The 24,762-nt window shown below is 41.8% G+C and overlaps 1 protein-coding gene and 1 pseudogene across 1 annotated transcript in view; one reads left to right on the forward strand and one right to left on the reverse strand.

The window, feature by feature from the left end:
* Positions 1–15,111: 15,111 nt before the first annotated feature.
* REPTOR (repressed by TOR) overlaps positions 15,112–24,762 on the reverse strand; it is a 71,332-nt gene continuing 61,681 nt past the window's right edge. Inside the window, exon 9 of the mRNA XM_080283808.1 lies at positions 15,112–17,156. Within this exon, the coding sequence (XP_080139934.1) occupies positions 16,987–17,156 (170 nt within the window). The 3' untranslated portion in view covers positions 15,112–16,986. The remainder of the gene's footprint in view (positions 17,157–24,762) is intronic.
* Positions 20,093–20,211, forward strand: LOC145414284 (5S ribosomal RNA; annotated as a pseudogene).

Below are 24,762 nucleotides of genomic sequence, written 5' to 3' on the forward strand. Positions count from 1 at the left end.
AAATTGGCGATCCTTGAGAAGGATCTCCAATCTGCTTTCTTATAGTTAAATTTTGGAGGTGGAGGGTCCGAAATGATGTCGCGTGTATAAGAAAGACAGATGGGTAAATGATCACTTCCCAAGGAGTCGTCGTAGGGGTACCATGAAAAATCTTGATGTATACCAGGGGAGGCCAGAGATAAGTCAATGGCCGAAAAGTTACCAGTTCGATCATCTACACTAGTCGCTCTACCATCGTTCAGAAGACAGAGGTTGGACTGTAGTATTAGGTTGGCTACTTGCTCCCCACAACCATCAATCCTCAAGCTACCCCAGTGATAGTGATGGGCGTTAAAATCGCCCAACACTAACTTATTCTCAGGCAGATGTTCAAATAGTGAATATAAAGCGTCACTATCAATGAGGCCATGTGGAGGACAGTACAGCGAGCAAATAGACAGATACGTGTTATTACATTTTACTCTGCACGCGACCGCTTCCAGAGTAGAATTCAGAATCACTTCCGTTTGTGGGTGTGATTTGTGGGTGTATATGGCTACTCCGTGACCATATCTTCTATAGGGATGGTAGTGTTTTAACTGTGGAGGATCAGGATGATCCTCCAGGCGCGTCTCCTGTAAACAAACAACGTCTGGCCTGTGTATAGAAAGCAAGATTGCTATGTCTTGTAATTTATTCCCAATACCTCTACAATTCCACTGTAACATAGTGAATGCGGCGGCTTAAGATTTACATTGGGGGCAAGTGTGCTTTGTCTTTTTCTGTCGCCATCCCAGTGCTTGTTCACTGAAACCTCCATATTGTCGTCAATTACTAGGTTCCCTGACTCCCCCGAGGAAGAGCTAACCTTCCTCTCCCTCGCTGGAGTGGGAACTGGAAGAACATGAGGACGAGACTGTTTTGTGAGGGTGGTCATGTTACTTTTACTGGACTTGTCGGGCTTCGCTTTAGGCCGTACTGATGGAGAGGCTGCAGCAGCCTGAGAATAGGCTGAAACCTTAGGGATGTCAGTGGAGAGTTGGAGCGGACGGGAGGCCGAGATAGAGAGGTGCTGTGAGTGGCAGAACGGAGAAGGACAAGATCAGTCTGCGTCTCTACAGAGCACATCACAGAACGGGACATTACCGCCGAAGCATAGGACCTATTTGGCGTGGGAGTTGCATGCAACTCCTTCACCTTTTTCCTAGCTTCGTAATAGGAAATGCCCTCAGTTGCCTTCACCGCGCAGACCTCCTTCTCCTCCTTCCACTTGGGACAGTCTCTAGAGGAAGTGGAGTGAGTGCCCTTGCAGTGAAGGCAACATACCGTATCAGATGTACAAAGGTCCGCATCATGACCCTGGCTTGCACACTTGCCACACACTGGCTGGGAAGCCCGACAAGTCTTTGCACCATGCCCATACAGCTGGCATTTCAGGCAACGCAAAGGGTTAGGGATGTAAGGCCGAACATGAACAATTTCGTATCCAACTTTGACTGAACTTGGAAGAGACACTTTGGCAAATGTCAAGGCAATGGTTGCCGTCTTCGTCCTTATGCCTTCTGAGTAGCGAGTAATAAATTTAGCCTCAATTACGTCTTGGTGCGCCAATTCACTTACGATTTCGTCCTCACTCATAACCATGAGATCCCTGCAAGTGACAACACCCTTGCAAGAATTCATGGAGACTGGGATTTTGGCTTCGACATTGTAACAGTGGAATTTACGCAGTTTCAGCAAATCTTTCACTTGTGATGAATTAACAGTTTTAATCAGGAGATCTCCGTTCGCAAGTTTTTTTACCTGTTCGACCTCTCCTGCACAGTGGTCAATGACCTTCTTGATAAGGAAGAGATTGAGACTGGACAGGGGAGTAGAACCTAGCGCATGGAGAGTGACAAAGGTGGCATTGTCTACTGGGACGTCAAGCGGGGCACGAGTCTGGCGTTCGTCCGTCTGGGGGTGGTCAGTCTGGTCATGCCTATTGTCGTCAGGATTACCTCCCCCCCTGAAGGGGGAGGGGAGGCAGCAGGGGTGTCCGTCATAGTAACCCCCCCCCCCAACGGGGGAAGTGGGAAGAAGGAGAAAAGACGATCAAGGGACAAACAACCGGGGACCACACACCTAAGTCTGAGGCTGCCCTCTCAAACCACTCCAGGGAGGCCCGACAGTGTCAATTCACGCCCCAAAGCGATCAGTGAGGGGGACCCTCCGTGGGGCAATAAGCAAAGGTAAACTCAGTTTATTAGAACAGACACCTACTGTTCAAAACTAACAGGGAGGGGAGGTATTTGAGATCTAGCTAATCCTACACGTCACCGGAAGGGTGAGAGAAAAAAAAAAAAAAAAAAACTAATGCCGGTGAGGCAGCCCTGAAAACTAGAGGGGAGAGCAGATGAAAACACGTTCACACTCTCCGCGACCATGCATCAAAGTCCCTCCATAAAAGTCCTGGTCCAAGTGTTCATCTGTCCTGCTTTTATAGGTTCGCACGGTGCTGCCTATACTGTATACCCCGTCTGGCAACTGGGGCAGGTGAACTTATAAATGACAGATGACCTTAGGTCTGTCGGCAGGCGGTCCTTTAATTTAAAAAATGTACCTATTCTAAAATTATTGACAAATACAAATTTAAAGTCAATCTGAGGGTAGAAAGAACTTAATTTATTACATAGGCGATGTTTCATCTCCGAGGACGCATCGCCTATAAATAGGGCAGTTTAAAGAACATAGATTGCTTCGGAACCGTATGAACCACAGGCTTTTGCTGGTACCTCATATCCAGAAATTTGCAGACTAAATTATCAAAAACATGTGTCGGAAAGCCATTCGTTAAGAAAAAAGATTTTAAAAATTTTATTTCATTGCGAAATCTGTCATAGGTTGAAGTTAGACCGTAAGCTCTATATAGCAAGGTTTTGATGGCGTTTATCTTGAATATATGACAACAATAACTAAAATAACTAATGCAAAGTTCCGAGAATGTTGGTTTACTTTCAGTAAACCTTGAAAATGGCATAGTCTCTGTGCCGAAACGTTGGTAGATGCTGTTCGTTGCTGCTTTGGTGTTTCTCTTCTTGTGCAAGATCCGGTTTCCCACTGACCAGCCTGTCTCGGAAGTATACGGTATGTGAATATGGCGTTTTGATCAGTACTCAATATAAATATTCTAGGCCTAATAAATATGCTGAGTACTTAGCTGTGGTGTTGACGGTATTGATAGCAGAGATGGCTGATCGTTGTAGAGAGTTTGAGGCACTTCCGTTTACTGTTTGGTGGCAGGTTGAGAACTGAACTCTTTGGGAGTAGAGAGCTTCGAGCAGCTTCGTGCACAAAGTAAATCAAATGAAACCCAACATCACTGAACAACTATACAACTAAATACGTTGCTTTCTCCATGACCAGATTTATCTCTAGTGATAAATAATATCTTACCCTAACTTTGCAACACAATAATTTATTTACAAGATATGCGCTGTCGTGGGCGGGAATATTCAAACCCAAAATCCACGACAAGTGTGTTGTTCCCTCCCCGTGCAATACATACCCGACCGGACTCTATATTCCCGTCTAGTATCTAGTGTTGTGCTTGTACCACATAGGCATATTATATTGCAATATACCGTGCCTGTTGTTAATATCGCGTCCATGTCACATGCGTCTGGTGTAAAGTGACATCTCGTATCGTACGAGGTATTGCTTTTATGTATATTTATAATGTGATATACCGTGTCATAGGTTATATTGTGTTTATAACTCTATGTGTCTTATGTTGTGATATATCTATAAAAAATAGTGTCGTGTGTCATTTTGTATTCAGGCCCCCCCCAGCGTGTATTGTATTTAGTATAAGTGTGCTTTACATTGTACTGTGTCATATAATATACTTATATTTTATATAGGATTGAAAATGTACCTGTGTGTGAATTGTTGTACTCTGTTTGATAATATACTTGTAGATCTGGTTAGCCTGTGTTTGAGTCCTATCCCCTTGTGTGTATACTCTGGCCTGGTCAAGAAAAGAGAACCCAAGGCCCGCGCCGTATCTGAACCCAAGAAGTTGGGTGCAGAATACGGTGCATAACACCGACGTTAGACTTAGAGTTATTACTTAAAGACCTGACACGGACAGAGCAAAGGGGGGAGGAGTACTCTCAGGTGAACCCCTCTGATTTATCAAAAAAAAAAAAAAAAAAAAAAATGTAAAACTGAGTGATGAAAATGATGAACATAGCATCATCATCATTTGTCAGGTTAGATACTCCATCCTTCCCCATTCATTACTGTGCTCATCCCTTTTTGCATTACCTCTTGGAACCCCATTCATATACTGAATTATCGGCCATGGGGACATCACACGACCTTACTGTTATGCAGCATATTCTGTGTCCAACTTCTTTGGTTCAGATACGGTGCGGGCTTTGGGTTCTTTATTCTTGACGGGGCCAGAGTTTACAGATAAGGGGATAGGGCTCAAACACCGGCAACAGTATATTACCAAACAAAGTACAACAATTCACACACAAGTACATGGGCAAACCTATACAAAATATAAGTATACTTGATGACACAATATGATATACACTTACACTAAATATATCACGATACAATACACACAGGGGAGCCTGAATACACTATGACATATGACACTAGATATATTTCAATATAACACACAGAGGGATTTGTACAGAATATAGCTTATGATACAGTATATCACAGTATGAAAACACACGCGTGATATGGACGCAATACTTCGTGGGATGCGAAATATCACAATATACCACACGCGCGTCACATAGACGAGACCTGGCACGGTATATTACAGCACAAAACACCTCTGTACAGAATATTTAGACACTAGATTGGGATATGGAGTCAGGTCGGGTGTGTATTGCACGGGGGAAAGGAACGACACACTGGAGGGCATGAGAATAATTACACTATACCGGGATGTACTGCTACGGTGCCGAATCACGGTATATTATCACTGTTAGGGCCTAGGGCTCACGGGGGGGGAGTCAGGGTGCTGCGCAGGGACGTATAAGGAGGGGATGTCACTTGGGGCAGCGGAAGAACTTCTCACAAGGGTGTACACCAGCACAACAAGAGGGGGGGTTGGTGTGAATAGTGGGGGGGACACACACAGGGGCACGATGTCTTAGGGACTGGGGAAGGGGAATAAACACAAAGTCTGTAGCACTACATTCAAGGCGTAGTTGGTCATCGGTGGACGCGAGGGGCGCACCTGTGGCCACTATGCCGGCAGCCAGGTGCGGGAGTAGGGCCGTCTGGGGTGTGTTCCTGGTGCGAGTCTCTGGCAGCGTAGTATGGGGTCCAGGTCGAGCTGAAGGGTGGAGTGATGGGCGGCCCTTCTCTGGTGGGGGCCCTGGGGGTATGGCGGCCCTCTGGTCTAGGACCAAACAGGGCTAGGAGGCGCTCAGCACGGCACCTGCCCTTCTTAGTGGTGGGAGTCCTGGGGATGGACCTGGGCTGGACCGAGCCAAGGGTCAGCTGCTGGACACTCGTCACCTCCCTGGGGCTGCGGTCTCGCCTGGAAGAGGCGGCCGTCAGGAGTTGGCTGCTGCTGTCTGTACTAGGGGGATCTGGCAGCTGCTGGGGGCATCAGTGGTGGCTTGCTGTTGCCTGGGGGCTGCGGTCTCGCCTGGAGGAGACTGTCAGGGGTGATCTGTGGCCATTCGCTCTGGGGGAGTTTGTCAGCTGCTGTGGGCATCGGGGGCTGTGCCGCAGCGACAGGATACTTGGCTGCAGGGGTCTCGTCCTGGGCACTCTCTGGCTGGGGTCTTGTGGGGGAGCAGTCTCCACTCTCCGTGCAGGAGGGGAGGTGGGAGGGGTGCCTCACTCGGCCACAGGATGGATGGGCTGAGCAAGAGGCGTCACCCTCACAGGAAGCCTCTGGGGTCATGGAAGGGGAACGACTGGTGGTCTGTTCCCCGGCTTGGTGGGCCTGGTGATTGCTGCCAAAACTCCGGACCGGGGTGTAAGAAGAAGGTCCAGAGGACACTTCTTCGGCCGGGCCGGGCTGGAAGACACTGCCTAGGCTTCCTCCCACGGTGGTCATGGGAGATCCGGTGGATGCTCCTTGACAGGACCAGTGGACGCTTCTGGGGGACCACTCATCCTGGGGATGGCCGGAGAAGTCCTGTGGGGCCTTCATGCAGTTGCTGCAGGTCTGGTGGACTCTGCTGCCCCCCTGCCGTTGGAGGATGGTGCAGCTAGGGGATGACAGGTGGTCTCTCCCCCTGTGGCAGATCCAGTGGATACCACCAAGGGGCCTGCCGCCCTCCTGGGGAGCCCTTGCAAAGGTCATCTGTGCGACAGTCTGACACGCCAGCTCCCAGAGGTGGGTGGCATAAGGACGAGATCCAGTGGACGCTCCTCCTACGGTAGATCTGGTGGATGCTACTGTGCCGCTGCTCCCCTGGGGTGAAGTAGGCTTTTGAGCTCTAGGAGTGGCTCATCCTCTTTTAGAGGCAGGTCCAGTGGGCTCTGCATCTGAGGGCCTACTTAGGACTTTGCGAATGCAAGTCCCACCCCAATTCTGGCAAGTGCTCTCTCTGTCAGAGGGTAGTGCACTCAATCTGAGTACTGCCTGGTGGTCCGGCTGGGGGGAAGAGGGGCATCGGGTCACCGGGGAGATATGTCCCTCCTACACGGAATGCGGAAGTACATCTCCATCATTTCCTAGTGGGGTGGGGGCTACCTCCCTATGTCCTTCTCCTGGGGTAATGGTGTTGGGCTCACTCCACCAGGTGGATATTTCACTAACCATCACTGACTGATACTCAACCATTTACTTAGATGCTCACCTGCCCTTACACAGGCTTCACTACTGTTATGCTAGGAACAGGGCATAAAAACTCTGGCCAACAACCTTACACGAGTATTATCTTAGTTTACACCACTGTATACGATATGAATACAAATACAAAACAGTACACTATTCAGTCACAAAGGCACTAGGTAGATTAGAGGGCTCCGACTGGGCTGCTGAGGTCTTGAGCTCCAGGTATTGGCCAGGTGTAGGAGGGGTCCCTTCAGGTGTTCCTTCTCTCAAGCAAAAAGGGACAACCCTCAGGGGCGACGTCATCTTCTGTGGGCTGCTGGGTGGCGTGGTGAGAGGTCCTTCTCACGTGGGGCCTCAATGAGGGGTCTGGTCCTCTAGACTAGGGCCAAACATGGAGAGTAGGTACACTTGCCTGCGCTCTCCCTGGGAAGGAGGTTGTCGTTGTCTGGGACTGGGGAGGTCATGCCCTGGGGTCACAGGGGCACCTCTGGGAGTCCGGTGGCTGCAGTCTCCCTCCCGTCGGGGCCTCCATCAAGAGTAGTCTGCTGCGTTGCCTCCGGTGGGAGTCCATCAGCTGGTTGTCTCACCTGGGCACTGTCTGGACTGCACACACTCCCGGGGTCACTACGGGGCCTCGCTAAACCTCCTCCAGACAGAGAAGTTCCTCCAGGGGGATGCCTCTGTGGGGAGAAACGGAAGGGCATCCCGCTTGGCCACAGGAGGGTTGAGCTAAGCAAGGGACGTCCTCCAAAGGGGAAGTCACAGGGGGTGAGAGATGATTGGAGAGGTGTCTCTCCCTGGCACGGCTGACGGCCGTCCCTTTCCTGCAGGTGCGGCTGATGGCCGTCACCGGGGCCTGACTTTTGGTCAGGACTGTGGGCGTGGTGCGGCTGATGGCCATCACCTGTCCACAGGTGCAGCTGATGGCCGTCACCTGTCCACAGGTACGGCTGATGGCCGTCACCTGTCCACAGGTACGGCTGATGGCCGTCACCTGTCCACAGGTGCAGCTGATGGCAGTCACTGGTGTCCTGTGAGGGGAGTGGATGGCAGTCGAGGTGCAGCTGATGGCCGTCACCAGTTTCTGCAGAGGAGGATGGGGTTGCAGCGGTTGAGCGGCTGATGGCCATCTTGGGGTTTGTGCGGCTGGTGGCTGTCATGGGTCTTGCGCGTTTGATGGCCATCACGGGTTTTGTGCGGCTGATGGCCATCACTTGGGTGCTGCTTGGTTCTGAAGAATCAGCCCCATCCTGAACCTGGTGAGGGCTGATCCTGCTGGAGGGTAATGCACCTGGACTGCATAGTCCTCGCTGGGTCTGTTCTGGGGAATAAGGAAGCAAGGTAGTAGGGGACATAGGCCCGCACAACCTGGGTAACGTGCACGCCCTCAGAGCCCCTTCGTGATCTCCTCCTAGGGGGGGTGTCGCCATGCCCCAGTGGTGCTCTGCTGCTACGGTGGGTATTTCAACTACCATCATTGAAACTCTTAGTGACACTCAACAGCTTTTCACCTAGCCTTTATCTTATACCCTTATTCTGGATTCATAAATGTCTACCACTCCTTTTTGCAGGTTTTCTCCATTATGTCTCAGTGTAGTTACTTAATCCACACCATTACCCATAGAACACTGAAATTACATGCTAGTGGATAATTACATGTTGGTTGAGAACTAAAGAGCTGAGCCACTGCCTACCCTTCCATCAGCAGTTTTATTAGCTTACATTGATAGCTACCATCCTTCCCAGTCCTTTGTCACATTTTGACTGAAATTAATTTGCTCCATTTATGTGCTGTTGTCATGGTCTGACCAGTGACTGCTGTCAATAATGGGCAAGGCTGTTTACACTCCTGCCTAGGTAAACTATGAATTACTGACAAGGCTGTTTACACTCCTGCCTAGGTAAACTATGAATTACTGACAAGGCTGTTTACACTCCTGCCTAGGTAAACTATGAATTACTGACAAGGCTGTTTACACTCCTGCCTAGGTAAACTATGAATTACTGACAAGGCTGTTTACACTCCTGCCTAGGTAAACTATGAATTACTGACCACAGTCATACTAAGCGGAGATTGCCTGGCATTTTGTGTTTCTTCACATACACAGTGAAGGTGAAAATACATTTTGTCAATGGTCTGTTGTAATGTTCACCATATTCATTGTTAAGTCTGGACCAGTAATGATGCCAAGGTTGTATCATGTGCATGAGGGTTAGAGTGAAATTAAAGAGGTATTGGTGTTGAAGAGTGACAGTGTCGTGGTGGCAGTGATATAACAGGCAACTGAGCCCAAAACTTATCTCTTTCCTCCCACAGGAGGGTAGCGGACTGCAGTAAAAGGGCAAGTTCAGCCAACTGACCACAGGTTCACAACCAGATGTGCCTGAAGCCACATTAACAACAGTAGTAGTAACTACTTTGTTTTGCTATGATGTGTGCTCCAAATACTAAAACAGTGACTTCAGTTTCCTTATCACTTTCATGGTAAATACTGAGACAGCAATATTTCATTAAGGTCTAGAAAGAGAAAAGCAATACTGTAATATACTTATTTATTCAGATGTGTAATTCTGTGCACAGTAGTCAATATATATGAAAGCAAACTAATGTATTTTCACTTGTTTCAGTCATATAGGCTAGTTTTGCCTTGGCTCTTCTGAGATTACATTAGCCCAAGAATACAAAGCTGTGGCAGTCACATTGAAGATCAACTAACAATAATGACAACTTTTCTACTGAAGCTACTGTACCTGTGCTGGGTGAAACTGAATGTCCTGTTGTGGCCACCTCTGTGAGGTGTCAGGTACAGTGATTCCTCCATTAACACAGAGGTTAATGCTTGTGATAACCTCTTGTGAATGAAAAGTATACTGAATAATAGCAATTATAGTTGGTTCTGCTCCACTGCTATTATGAAATCCTAGAGAAAGCATAATGAGAATAGTTTATTAATGTAACTGATGATATTGCAAGTAATGTTAATGGAGGAATAACTGTACTCCTAAAGTAACTGTTTACAATACTGAAAAATAAACAGTGATCTGGTTGGTCATATAGAACCAAGCCATCCAAGTTTAATATAATTATAATCCCTTACCTAAATTATGCTATGCACTCAGTATTTTCAAGAGGCTCTGAAGTGAAAGCAATACAAAAATAATGTTCATATATACATATTTTTATTATATTACTGTAGAATTCGGTAAAAAATACAAAATAATACACTGAAGACTTGAGAGATATTACATATTCTGGACAGTGTCTTCATTGCTGACCAACACAAACTGGGAAGCGTCTATGAAATCCATTTCCTGTTATACAAAGTTTTCTCTACATTTCAAAACTGCAACAAAAATTCAAACCGCAGCACCAGTTTTGTACCTATATGAAAAAAATAAATAAATAAATAAAATGCTTAGATACCATATTTTTCTCATTTGAAAGGCTAACACAGAATCAGAGCCTTCTTGCAAAAAATTGTATTACCTTCTCAGTCAGCTATATGACAGGCTGATAATCACTGGGTATACATATATATGTTTGGTAAAATACAGATAATAGGAATAGCTTATACTCTACAATATCAGTGGTATTTACTTTACAGTTATAAATGTGTGGTCATTTCACAACACAACATCAAAAGCCTAAGATTTTGTTTATTTTGTAAGCTATTTCTTCATCCACAGTGGACCATTAACCTTCGTCCCTTAACTTTTGTTATATATATATTTTTTTGTAATTTTTTTGTTTTAGTTTTTTTAGTATGGACATACAATAAACCTGAATTATATCACAGATAATTGATCTGTAAATGACTAACAGTAGACAGATGAGGCTGATGGAGAGGAAAGTGTGTGGCTTTGTTTTGAATCAATCAGATGCTTTAGTGAGTGACTTTCAAATGACAACATTCATCTTTACAAATGTTTTGAGGAAGAACTCAATAATTATGACAAATTCAATTTATCATACTTTAGTAATGAAACCTGATATGAGGGATGCTGTTTTCATTAACCCCTACACTCCAAGGGCATACTATTAAAAATTATAACACTATTTCTACTACCACCACTAGATAATGTTATTCAGAGTAAGCATGATGTCTTGCAGTGAAGGGGTAGCAGATGGCAATCTTTAACCTCTTATTATAAGGTGAATAAATTCATCTGAACATAGACAGAACAAAGTACATAATATGGCATGGGAATGAAGGGGTTAATGGCTAATGTAAATTTCACTCCCTGATGGGAGTGATAACTACTCGTAATTTTCATAAAGGGTCCTCACTCTCTTAACCAAGCTGCACAAGGGTTCTCAAGGTTTAGCAGATCTCCTGTGCCCTGATGAAAGGCAGTTTTAATACAAACAGATTCTGGGTCTTTATGCCACTCTTAATGGGGAGTAATGAACAATGTGTGTGTGTGTGTGTGTGTGTGTGTGTGTGTGTGTGTGTGTGTGTAATTCACCAAGTCGGTCATGATCACATCAGGGTTGTAATCATCAGCTTTTTACTCTCCTGGAAGAGAGCTGAGAGCTCATATAGTCCGATCTAAGGGCAAAGCCTTGACCTTCACACACGCAGACACCCATCCCCTTGCTCAAGGGGGTCGGTACCCACCCAATTCGTCAGTGAAACTTTTCACATCCCGAGCAAGGCTCGAACCCCCGTCTTAGCAGATGCTAGATGAAAGCGTAACCACTGAGCCAGAGAGCGTTTTGTGTGTGTGTGTGTGTGTGTGTATGTGTTACACTCTACGGTGGTGGTGGTGTAGCGGTTGGGAGAGATGCATGGAAATGACCACAGATTAGTGGGGTGGGGTAAAAAATTTGTCCTACTCTTTTCAACATCACCACAAATCTCTGAAATGGCAAGCAGCAGGGATATGTCATTATGTGTATATACATCATGATGGGAAGAGAGGGTTGACAACTATTAGTACCCTTTAAGTAAGTTTATGAACTTGATAAATCCTATCTATACAAATAAACTGTTTACAATACTAACATTAAGTTTTATAACTAAGATGAACCTACCATGAATAATCAGTTACTAGGAAAAACATTCCCAATATAAACATACAAAAATAGTGGAAAATTTTAATGTACACTTTAGGTAGACTCAGAGGTTTAGAACTGTTGACAACACAATCCACAATAGCACAGTGGAATCTCTTAAATCGTGTGATCTTAAATAACGAATTCATAATACACGGCAACATCATGCAACAGTTTCCAATATTAGGAACTCACGGAAAATAAATGAAATTCGTTAATGCAGCCTCAAAAGTGACACTTTTCCGATGTCTCATGCAATAGCCTGTATGTCTCGCTGGGCGTAAACCAATCATAGTCAAGCATGGTGATTACTAAATCAATCATATTCAATCATAGCACCTACTATAAGCCAGTCATAGCACTTCCCTCCCACGTCAAGCATGAAGGATGCACACATTTGACGCCATGGGGCCAGCTAAGTGCACTGTCTCCTCTCTGCTGTTAGTCTGTGGTTCCAGTGTGGTTTACAAGAGGATTTTTTTTTTTTCTCCCCAGGCTTCCTCCACCTACCCAGTGTTACCTTGGCTGATTGGAACCCTCCTAAGCCTACAACTTCTTCACGGAAGGGGAAGAAGAGGAAGCCAACATTAACTTACACCCAAAAGTTAGGTGTAATAAGGAGGATTGACGGCAGTGAGAAGTAAGCCAAAGCTGCCCACCATTACAGACTCAACAAGGTTAATTATTTATCAAATGGGCATGGAGATTCCACCTATATTATAACAAACTCATGATCTCAGGTTAAGTAATTCTGTTACATATGCAGTACAAATAGTTAACTATTAAATTGTGATTGCAAGAAGTGAGTAGAAAAAAAAATACATATATATATATATATATATATATATATATATATATTATATATATGGTAACCATATAACCAAATTTTGGCACCTGGTGGTTTAGTGGGTAATTATTGTGCTCCAATCGGATTGAGCCGGTGAAGGTTTATATCCAAGGGGTGGTTGGGTTTTATTGCTCACATAATGCCACTTAGGGATGAGTGAGGTTGGTCACTCTCATCTTAAATGTCAGGATCAACTGCCTAGTCCCGGGCTCCTACACTCCTCATGGGGCAACGTAGGATTGGATGATGAAATATATATATATATATATATATATATATATATATATATATATATATATATTTATATATATATATATATATTATATATATAGATAGATAGATAGATATACCTGTTTTGGGGTATTAATGAAAGCAAGCAGGTCACCCGCCTCAGTGTTTACTGATGATCTCTCAATCAGCTGTGTTGTTTACCAATCACCGCTGCAACTAGAAGCGTCAGTGTATCACGCATTCTAAATCCCCATTTATATTTTTCAGAGGAAAAAGCTATGATAATCCAGGAATAATAACAAGTAGCATGTGAAAGACTCATTTCATTAGAAAATATGGAAAGGATGCTCCAGTTAGGTAAAGAATTACAGTAATCTCCGCGACTCAATGTCTCTGTGATGACATGGAGGCAGTTGAGGGCAATGACATCACTGCTTCTGTTGTCTCCACATTGAATTTTGAGGGGTTCCTGGGGGAGGTTGATGAGGAGGAGGTGGCAGAGAGGCAGCAGCATGCTCATCTCATGCTGAGAGGCTGTAGTCCACCTCAAGCCTCGGAACCCCTCCCCCCTCCCCTGTCCATTCAAGCAATGTTGTCAGTAAGGTAAGAATCTTACAATATTGTCCATTCCCATCAAATATGCTTCACTAATTTCCAATCCAGGTTGTTAGTGTTCACTGGTAACCAGAGTGATGTAGGTTTGGGGGTAAGGGGGACAACTTTTTTGAGGTGACAGGCCCATAAGTAATTTTCTCCACGAGATTAGTTATTTCTAACTCGCGGAATTCTCAGATCGCGATATGTGCTCTGTCCCATAAAGCTGTGATTTAGGAGATTCCACTGTACTTGTTTTCCTTGAGCAGAGAACAACCTGTAAATTCAGATTACTAATGAATAAAAGCTGTCCAGTAATGTCTTGGCCTTGTTACTGGTTAAATACTTTATGCAAACTTGCATTATTGTCATGTGTTTAAAATCTGCATGACTTTACTGTAATGCAATATGATGAGTCATTTAGAATACTGTATATCATTTTGAATATCTAAACCTCTGGCACACCATACAAATTTATGTTTAAATTAGATTTTATCATCACCACAATTTTAATTTCCACCTAAGAGGTAAGGTTAACCCTGACTGCCCTTTCCTGATTTATTTAACCGGATACAGCAGCTGACAAAATCGAGACCACATCATGGGAATTTCACTGTAGTAACTTTCATTGTTACATATACTGTATGCTGAATAGTAAATTTCACTCTGAAAAATGCCCTTAATTTGTAAGCTTTGCAAAATGATTGTTTTTCCAACAGTATGATCTTCAAAGCTGAGATAAATATAAATAAGGAACTTGCATGTCTTATCTTGTAAAACGAAGCACTTCCATATTCATTAATATTCACGTAAGATATAACCTGGATGTGCTCTGTACACAAACTGCAGCAGACTGATCAGTAGCCCATTATCTTGGGATTAATAGTTACCACATACAGCAAACTTATTAAATGATCTTGAAACATCTCTGTACCCAATGGCAATCTGCCATGTAAAAATAGTTTATTATGGTTTATATTCATCAGATACATAACAACCTACTGCATTCTTGCTTAGAACCTGTAATACGAGGAACTTGTTACAAACTTGATTATTCTGCAACGGCAGACGAGCAACTTCTTGAGTTACTTGAGCTGTGAAATGTTCCACATGTATAAGTTCACTAATAATCAGAGATTACATCAGAGTACCCTTCCTATGTCTACAACTGCTGTCAATTTAGTGCGACTAGACATGCACCAAGCAACCTAACCTACATTATCAGGTACACAAACTCATCCAAAATGTGCCGGTCTCGACTTGCCATAACATGTCCCACTTCCTAAACAGCCACCTGCACTGATTCGACGAACTCAGGAGGGGGAAAAAAAAAAAAACATCTATCTATTGCCAGACGCCCCTCAATCCCGTAAGGGGTAGCCAAAAATAAATTGTCCCTATGTTGCCCTGTTTCCTGCTATTTCACTGCTCTCCCTCCAGCCCACACCCCCCTCTCTCATATACCTCTCCACTCCCCCCCCCTCCACCTCATCCTCAGCCTCCCCTTCCCTCTCCCCCCCTCCATCTCATCCTCAGCCTCCCCTTCCCTCTCCCCCCCCTCCACCTCATCCTCTACTCCCCTCTCCCCCCTTTCACCTCACTCATATACACTCTCCTCATTAGTCTCTCACTCTCCATCTTCTCCACATGGCCAAACCACCTCAGTGTATTTCTCCTAACGCTTTCTATCACATTACGTACATAAAAAATAAAAACAAATCAAATAAAATACAAAAACTGCACATAAAAGTCATATCAACCATAAAAACAATTTTGAGCATAAATTTGACAATGATCTGTAACTGTACTTCAACAGTACATTTTAGCACCAAGCATCTGAAGGTTGAAAAGTCTTTAATCATGATTTCCTGAAGCCCACTGCAGACATAAGCCTCCACAATAGGTACAACATCCTACCTGAGAGATTCCTGTTCATTTAGGAAGGCTCCTGGCTAATAACAAATTATGCCATTCCATAACAATTTTCTTCAAAAGGACTGTACAGCTATGTACGAAAGAAGTGCTATCACAATTGTGTATGCACTAAGAGCTCTAACAACTCTGCCTTCCTCATTGCTGGCTTTCTTGATTGTGTAACATATCAGTATGGTTTACAGACTGTCACTGAAGTTTTACACTGGTTTCTCTGCAAATGGGTTTACGGCAAGTCCAGCACTAGCATGATAAACCTACTGTTACCATCTTACAAAAAAACTAATATTACCTTAACATTACTTACTACATAAATACCAACCAGCAGGAATGCTACAAACCACTTTTCCATTTCCTTACAAGCTTAGTTGTATACTACACTGATAACATAAAAGCTGCAACAAAAACTATACAGTATATGCAGTGTAGGAGTAACCTACTCTTATCACTAACTATGTACACTACTAAGAAAATGGCAACAGAATTAGTATGAACAAGCAAAGGTGAACATCAGGGCAGTAAGAAAAAAAACATATGATATTATTCATTGATCAAGAGCTCATGTTGAATGCTTGTACAGCTGTGCTGTAAAGTCACAGTCAACTTACTACTTCTGTAGTACTGTACAGTACTGTGTGTGGCTGACAATGACTTCGGAATAAAACATGATTCAGAGAGTCATCTGTGTCAGTACTTTACTGACTTGTTTGCAAAAGCAGAATGCTATTTATCTGATTTAAAAAAAAAGGTAATATATACACAATTTACTGGGTAAATAAGGTAAAATTTAAACATATTCCTAAACCTTTTAGGACATTACCATACAAATGTCTTTCATTTTTGAGAACTTCAGATGTATAAAATGGGAAGAACTGTCTTCAAGCATGAGCTGAAATTTTACAATAGTAAGTTGACACATATACTCAGATTGTCTTCTACACACTGCTGCCCTTATGATTTTACCGAAATATAAAGAGAACCAACAACACAAATATTGTTTTGTGGCAATTCTCGTTCCTCTGACAGTCACAGCCTACGTCTCCTACACAAAGCTCATGCTGGCTAACTCTAATCTTGCTGGGAGTCACTTTAAACATTTAAAATGTTCAGGAGCAATATCATCACAGACACCTTTCCTCTTCTGAGTTAGTTTCTGCCAAACCATGAAAACTGTAGCCCATGCTTTATTTATGACTGAATAATATGTGCTGAAATACTTATGCTACACTGAACACTGAAGGGTCATGGACTAATGTAATGTAATCAAGATGTACAATACAGTGTCAATAACTAGCCAGGCTAAATGGTCACTAATGAGCACCTCTGTCTGCACCAGGGCTCGTGTGGTGATGTGAGAGTCGCACTGGAAGTGTTATTATCAGGATCCATGGTTACTCCACAAACCTAGGATACTGAACTGCTGATACACTGCTTCATCCTCTACAATGGGCTGTAGTATCCACTTTGGAGTTGTGAAGAATGCAAGAAGAATTATTGACCAAGACTGCTGTCTTAACTGATGTGGTGGTGGCAGAGGAGGGCTCAGTGGGGTGAGAACCCACCTCCACCTGAGTTGGATGGGGGGCTGGTGGCCAAGTTGGTGCTCCCAAAGATTTTTGTCAATTCATCCAAGCCACCACTGGAGTTTCCATTTTGGCAATTCTCAATTACTTTGTTGACAAAGTCGGTTGTGTGGCCTGCAATCCTGTGCTCTGAAAAAAAAAAAGAGAAACTATGTGCGACTGCTTTTATACAAATTACCGATGAAGAGTGACTGGATATTGTAAATAATCTCTTTCCTAGTTTACTATCCACATAAAAGTTCTTGGCTCTAATGTAACACCAAGGACACTCATGTGTCAAATCAGGCGACAACCACTTATAGCACTGTTACAATATTCAGCCTGAATCAAGTTGAATCTCTGGCACCATAAAACACCCAAACTTTAGACATTTATGTGTTTTAATGAATAAGTCTGTGTAAAGTGGTGCAATTTTATCCCTGTTGGTGTAATGTGGTAGCCAGGGACAGTACCTACTGAATCCATATAATTAAAAAAATTAGCCACGCTAAACTCGTATTTTTTTTATTTTTTTATTTTTATTTTTATTTTATTTTTTTCAAGTGTCCGAAGTTAGGAAATTTGTTCCTAACTTCGGACAGCTCTTCCAAACTTCGGACATCCATGTATTTGCCATTTAAACATAAGAATGGCTAATAGCAACTGTCTCTTGTCACACTGTCCAAACATCGGACACTTTAGAAGTTTTTAAAAAATGTAAAAAAAAAAATATTGGGCACTCGTGGCCCAAGTTATACATATATAAAGAGAAATAGCCAAAAATATCTTCTTTTTTGTGCTCATAAATTGAGATCACATTAAGATGCATCATATCACATTGTAGTGAGGTATTCTGGCCATAAATATAACTAAGAACTATTCAGAAACTCTTTCAGACGATAAAATTATATAAAAATGCATTGCATACTGTATATTCCAAACCGTAAGGGGAACTGACCTCTTATTCCTAAACAAAACTTCACTTAATTATCAAGCAGCTACCTCACTGACTCAACAAATGCATACTGAAATAATATAAACACTTCTTACTGGTTCTAATGACACCCACACCCCCACTAACAAGCACACAAATCAAGAGACACGAGCACATACAGGCACATGTTATGAAGGCACCATGGAATGTATTAGCGAGCTACACACTTTGGTCTTATACACACACACACACACACAGAAACAAACATCCTAAATAGGCCTGTGGTTGTAAACACACACACACACACACACACACTGCTCGCTGGCGCAGTGGTAACGTTCTCACTTGCCAACTGGTGGACGGGAGTTCGTGCCTCGCTCAGGTTGCGAAAAGTTTCACTGACGAAGTGGATGGTTACTGTTCCCCTTGAGCAAGGGAACGGGAATGTGCGTGTGCGAAGGTCATAGCCTTGCCCTTAGATTGGACTATATGAGCTCTCAGCTCCCTTCTGGGAGGGTAAAAGCTGGCGATCACAACCATCAAGTGATCTTAACCGACCTGGTGAATTACACAAACACACACACACACACACCGAGGAACCGAGAGAGAGCAGACGTACGTCGACACCGCTCAATACCTGGCCAACTTGGCCAGCGGCATTACCTAAATAAGTATCTTTATATGAGTCAAGCTTTGTACAAGGTTAGACTAATGGTGTTCTAAAAAAAATTTAAAAAAAAAAAAAAAAAAAAAAAAAAAAAAAGTTTTATGTAAGACTTGGTCAAACAGAAAAATAAACAAGCAGCGCATGAATGCGCACAATCAGCTGATTGTTGTTTAGTCTACAATCTGCCCCAGGGAATGTAAGTACTATATGTGCTTTTAGTACTGCAAAATGACCACATACTTTAGTAAAGCAAATTTGGAAAAGAAAAGGGATAAAGGTAGAAACCAGGATGATGATTTCTACCACGAACTGGTTGAAATGGAGACTCACAACAAACTGGTTGAAAGAGTAAATAGGTCAGAGATGGCTTTTCAGAATGAGATTGATGAAATTAAGAAACTGATGCACTTGCAAAAGGAAGAAATAGAAAAATTATGAAAGGAAGTCAACAAGAAAGACACAACCATAAATGAGCTAACAGCTGAAGTGGCTACACTTAGGAGGAAAATTAGTGAAATGGCAAGTACAGTAGTCAACCACGAGAGTATTATTGAAGAGTTCAAAAATGATACAGAGGCAAGTAAGCAGTCTGATAGATCAGAGCAGTGATATTGAGGAGAAGATAACACAGGTGAATGAAGCTGTGCAAAGCTACAAAAATGATGTGGAAACCACTTATGCTGAAATGGTGAAAGTAAAGAAAGACTTGGAAACAAGGGTGGAAGAAAAAAGCATTGAAAAGGAAGTGAAAAGAATAATCCAAAACAATCCTAAGTTAGTCAGAGATTCAGTAGATATTAACAAATCTATAGTAATCACTGGTATAGATGAGGAAGAAGTAAAAAACAAGATCTCAAGAGACAAAAAGGAGATGGCAAATGTAATGGGCATATTGAAAGAAGTATCAGAGGAAATCTGTAGTAAAGACATAAAGGAACACAAAAGGTTAGGGAAATACGAGAAAAGCAAGTCAAGACCCCTAAAGGTAACTTTCCAGAGTGTAAACACCGTGAACGAGATACTAAAAAATGCAAAGAACCTTATGGAAAAAGAGGAGTTCAAAAATGTATGGATAAAAAGATGCCAAACACAAGAGGAACTAGAATTACTGAAAGAGAAGAGGGAGGAAGCAAAACAAAAATTGAGGGAAGATCAGAGGAGGAGAAGAATACATTTTTTACAAAGTAATAGGATTGCAGGTACGAAAGTGGTACATAAACAGGAGGAAATAAAAAGGAGGAAGGTAGTAGAACCAAATCATTATAAGTATATAAACAAGATGATTAAGTTGATGTACTCAAATGTGGATGGAATGGTATCTAAATTATTAGAGATGAATGATTATGTCAGAGAAAATGAACCACATATAATATGCCTAACTGAAACAAAATTAACACCAAGGATATCGAATGACATCCTAAACTTAGGGGAATATAATATATGGAGATGAGACAGGAACTTAAAAAAAGGAGGAGGAATTATAATATTAACTAAGATGCCACGTTGAGTACACCGCTTCCCGTCCGATCAGCAAAGTTAAGCAACGTTGGGTCTGGTTAGTATTTGGATGGGTGACCGCCTGGGAACACCAGATGCTGTTGGCATCCCTACGTGTCAAGTGGGGTTGGTGGAGGATTAGTGCCCCTCCCTGTAAAACAATTAACTCTAAGCCTTTGGCCACCCCATTTGAGATACAGGCGTCTGGCAATGAATGATGAAATGAACTAAGAAAAATCTAAAAGTCAAAGAAATAGAATTAGATATACCCACACAAGTAGAACTGATTGCAGTAGAGATAAATACATCTGAAGGGAAAGTAATTGTAGCCAATTTGTACATGCCACCCAGATCAAACACATGGGAAAGAGACAAATATGAGGACCTGGCAGAAAGTACAATTCAGAGTTTAAGTGCATTACTACAGAAAATGGAAGAGAAATAAAAAAGAATTATACTAACTGGAGATTTTAATACAAATATAAACTGGAATACTCTAGATAAAATAAGCAAAGAAAGCTGTTGGGACCAAAAGCTCCTGGATCTTGTGCAAGAGTTTTTCCTAACGCAACATGTAAGGGAAAGCACCAGAAAAAGAGGACTCGATGTGCCCTCAATGCTAGATCTCATATTTACTAGGCAAGAAAACGATGCTGACAATTTAATATATCACCCTTCATTCTGCAAAAGTGACTATGCAGTACTAAATTGCAATTTCAGGATTGCATATGACATAGATAACAGCAATGAAAGTTACAAAAAGAGCCTAAACTATAAAAAGGGAAAGTATCATGACCTAAAGAAGTACTTCTTAGAAACTGCTTGGGAAAAGGAGCTTAAAGGACAAGATTTAAATGCCATATATGAAAAATTCTGTGAACTTTATGAAATAGGAGTCCAGATGTCCATCCCACAGCACAAAGAAGCAGAAAAGAAAATAAAGAAATGGTTCAATACAGAATGTAAAAAATCAAAAGAAAAAAGAGATTTGTTGTGGAATAGATACAGAAGACACAATTGTGAAAGGGCATATAATAATTACAAACAGGCAAGAAACAATTATACAAGGATAGGGAGGGAAGCCCAAAAACAGTTTGAGAAGGATATCATAAATAAAAGCGGTGATCAACCAAAGCTATTTTACAGCTACATCAGATGCAAAACCAAGGTAAAAGATAAAATACAATCCATTACGGACGATGGAATCACTTATACACAAGAGAAGGATATTTGTGAAGCACTAAACAAGAATTTCCAATCAGTTTTTACAGAGGAAAAAAATTTTGAGAGGGATTATGTGTAACATGCATGCCAACAAATACTACCAGACATACAAACATCAGAAAAAGAAATACAGGAGGAGCTAAGTAAATTAGACAAAGGATAAGCAAGTGGTGCTGATGAAATTTCATGTTGGGTGCTACGTGAATGTGCAAAGGAGTTAAGTAAACCATTATTTTTTATTTTCAAGAAATCCTTGAGTCAAGGTAAACTACCTGATATTTGGAAGAAAGCAAACAATGTTCCCTTATTCAAGAAAGGGAATAGACAAAATCCACTAAACTACCGACCAGTATCACTAACCAGTGCTGTAAGCAAGGTATTAGAAAAGCTTATAAGAAAACCTTGGGTAAATCACCTAGAAGAACACAGTATAATAACAGAAAGACAGTTTGGTTTCAGAAAAGGAAATTCATGTGTTATTAATCTGTTGAGCTACTATGACAGAGTAACAGACACATTACAGGGAAGAGAAGGATGGGTGGACAGTATCTATTTAGATTTCAAGAAAGCATTTGACACAGTACCACACCAAAGGCTTTTATGGAAACTGTACCATCAAGGAGGAATTCAAGGCGAACTGTATTGTTGGATGCAAGATTTTCTCATGAAAAGAAAAATGAGAACAGTACTAAGGGGAAATTACTCATCATGGAAAGAAGTGACTAGTGGAGTACAACAGGGCTCAGTGCTGGCACCAATCATGTTTTTAGTGTATATAAATGATACAGACAGTAACACTGGAAATTAAAGCTATCTAAATATGTTTCCAGATGATGCAAAAATACAAAGGAGAATTACTAACACAGACTCTTGTAAAGAACTACAAGAAGAATTAAATAAACTTCATGAATGGAGTAATACATGGCAAATGGAATTCAATGTGGACAAGTGTCATGTAATCAAGTTTGGTAAAAGTGGAAAAAGACCTCATTGGGATTGTACATTAGGAAATAAAACCCTACACACATCAGAAAGAGAGAGAGACCTAGGTGTGATTGTCAATAACAGACTATCTCCTGCTGACCACATTAGTGGGAAGGTACGGTACATATATACACTGCTTGCCAATATGAAAATAGCGTTTACATACATAAATGAAGACATGTTAATAAAGATAATAACATCATTCATCAGACCAACCCTGGAGTATGCATCAGTAGTCTGGAGTCCTCATTTCAAAAAAGACATAAACAAGACTGAAAAGTTCAAAGGGCCGCTACAAGATGGGTAAAAGCTTAAGGGATCTAAGCTACGAAGAAAGACTAAATAAACTGAATCTACCAACGCTAGAGGAGAGAAGGAAAAGAGGTGACATGATTATGCTATATAAATGCATATCAGGGAAGGAGAAAACAGGCATACTGTAAATGATTACTTAATGTATGGGGAAGTATCAGCAAGAGGACACTGCAAAAAAATGCATAAAAAGAGAGGTGATAAAGACGTAAGGATATTTAGTTTCCCAAATAGAGCAATTGATCAGTGGAATGCACTACTGAATGAAACAGTGTGCCAAAACAATTCACAAATTTAAGGATATGTACGATAAATATGGTTTAAGACACAGGACAGGACGAGCTTGACTCATTCCTGTAAAGATACAATTTGGTAAGAACAATTAGGTAAGAACACACACACACACACACACTTTCCTAATAGGCCTGTGCTTGTAAAACACACACACACACACACACACACACACACACACACACACACACACTTTCCTAATAGGCCTGTGCTTGTAAAACACACACACACACACACACATACAGTCTGTATTTTTCTAGTAATCTCTGTCCAAATTTAGGAATTTACTTTGTAAAATAAAGAAATATTCATTAAAACAGTCAGAGCAAGATTATGCTTGTATAAATTTTAAAATAGTTTACTGCCCAGTGCTTACAACACTTTTCCACATATAATCGTACTAATCACGTTCTTACAATTGAAACTGTTTGTTCTGTGCGAACAAAGTTTTGCAGGGTTAAAAAATCCCAGTTCTTTTTAATAGGACTTATTGAAGATTACCCTACCTACCCATATAATTATTTTTTGCAAATATTGCACTCTCTCCCAATAAACTTGAATTACAGTATATAACACTTATATATATCTACAGTCTTTATCTATAAGTTTCCTTCAGTATTATTAGTTTATTGTCACTGTAGGGATTCAATTTCTTTCAGTAAAATACGTAGCATTCACTTTCTCGTCCTGTATACTAGCATTGAGAGTGAATGTCACTTTCACCTTCACTCTCATAACTCATAGTATTCTGACATGCTAGAGTGAAACTTTCATTTTCATTACTCCTAGGGTATATACTGTATTCGTATTCTTATAATACTACTCATTTACATTTCTATTTACGTTCCCTATTTTATTTACGTTATTTACATTTCTATTTTATTTATACTGTGTTATGCACTGTCACTTGAAGTAACTTATAAAACTATTTTCCACTGTTCACGTATATTTACATTCATTACTTTCACTTGCTGTTTACACATTATTTACAATTCCACTTGCACTGTTTTACTCAATAGAAAGATCGTAGTCACTCTTTTATCAATTGTCAGCCCTTTATCTCTTTCCACACGAGGTTTAGTAGGGGGTAAAGGTCACAGGGCCCTTTGCATGGGGGTGAAAAGTCCCTGAAGCTAGCAAGAGCGAACAGACGTACCTCCACTTCGGAAGATGAGAGTGAACTAATAAGGGTGGGCCGGGGTGGTGGCCTACCTAGGGAAATTCATTACTACCAACATTAGCCTCTTGACACAGCTAATTTATAGCAGTGAAATGATTGGCAGGAAATCTAGACAATACATTATAAATTAGGTAGTTCCAGGTGAATGTAAATATCACTTGGGCTTCTCCCTTCCCTCCTTATATGTATATTTATTACGAAAATAGATTATACGGCATATTTCAAGGGGAAATAAACAGCGAAAATTAGCGAACGAGTGCACGTGAGGTGTTGTCAGGTGATAATTAGCCAATTCCAGGTGTATGGCACTCTTACTTACCTTATTTCTTTCTTGTATATATTATTTGGTATAAGAATAGGGCATAGGGCTTATTTCAATGGATGAAATCAGTGAAAAATTCCAGGGAAGATTTACTTAGCGTAGCACGGCCGAGCAGGCGAGAGGATAGGGTAATGGAGGGGGGGGTAGGGAGGGGAGTCAAGAACGGGGAGAAATGGCTAAATTGTCAACAATGGATGAGAGTACAGATGAGATTAGGAGTGCTGACTAGTGTTGGACACTGGCAGTACTGATAGATGATAAAGCCCTCACTTGGAAGCCCGGGTGAATTCAAAATAACACAGAATCACAAAAGTGACGCCCCGCGGTATGATCCCTTGCTCCCAA

Source organism: Coenobita brevimanus, chromosome 98 (genome assembly GCF_032717465.1).
Source record: "Coenobita brevimanus isolate Jiangsu-jjx chromosome 98, ASM3271746v2, whole genome shotgun sequence".
NCBI classification, from domain to species: domain Eukaryota; kingdom Metazoa; phylum Arthropoda; class Malacostraca; order Decapoda; family Coenobitidae; genus Coenobita; species Coenobita brevimanus.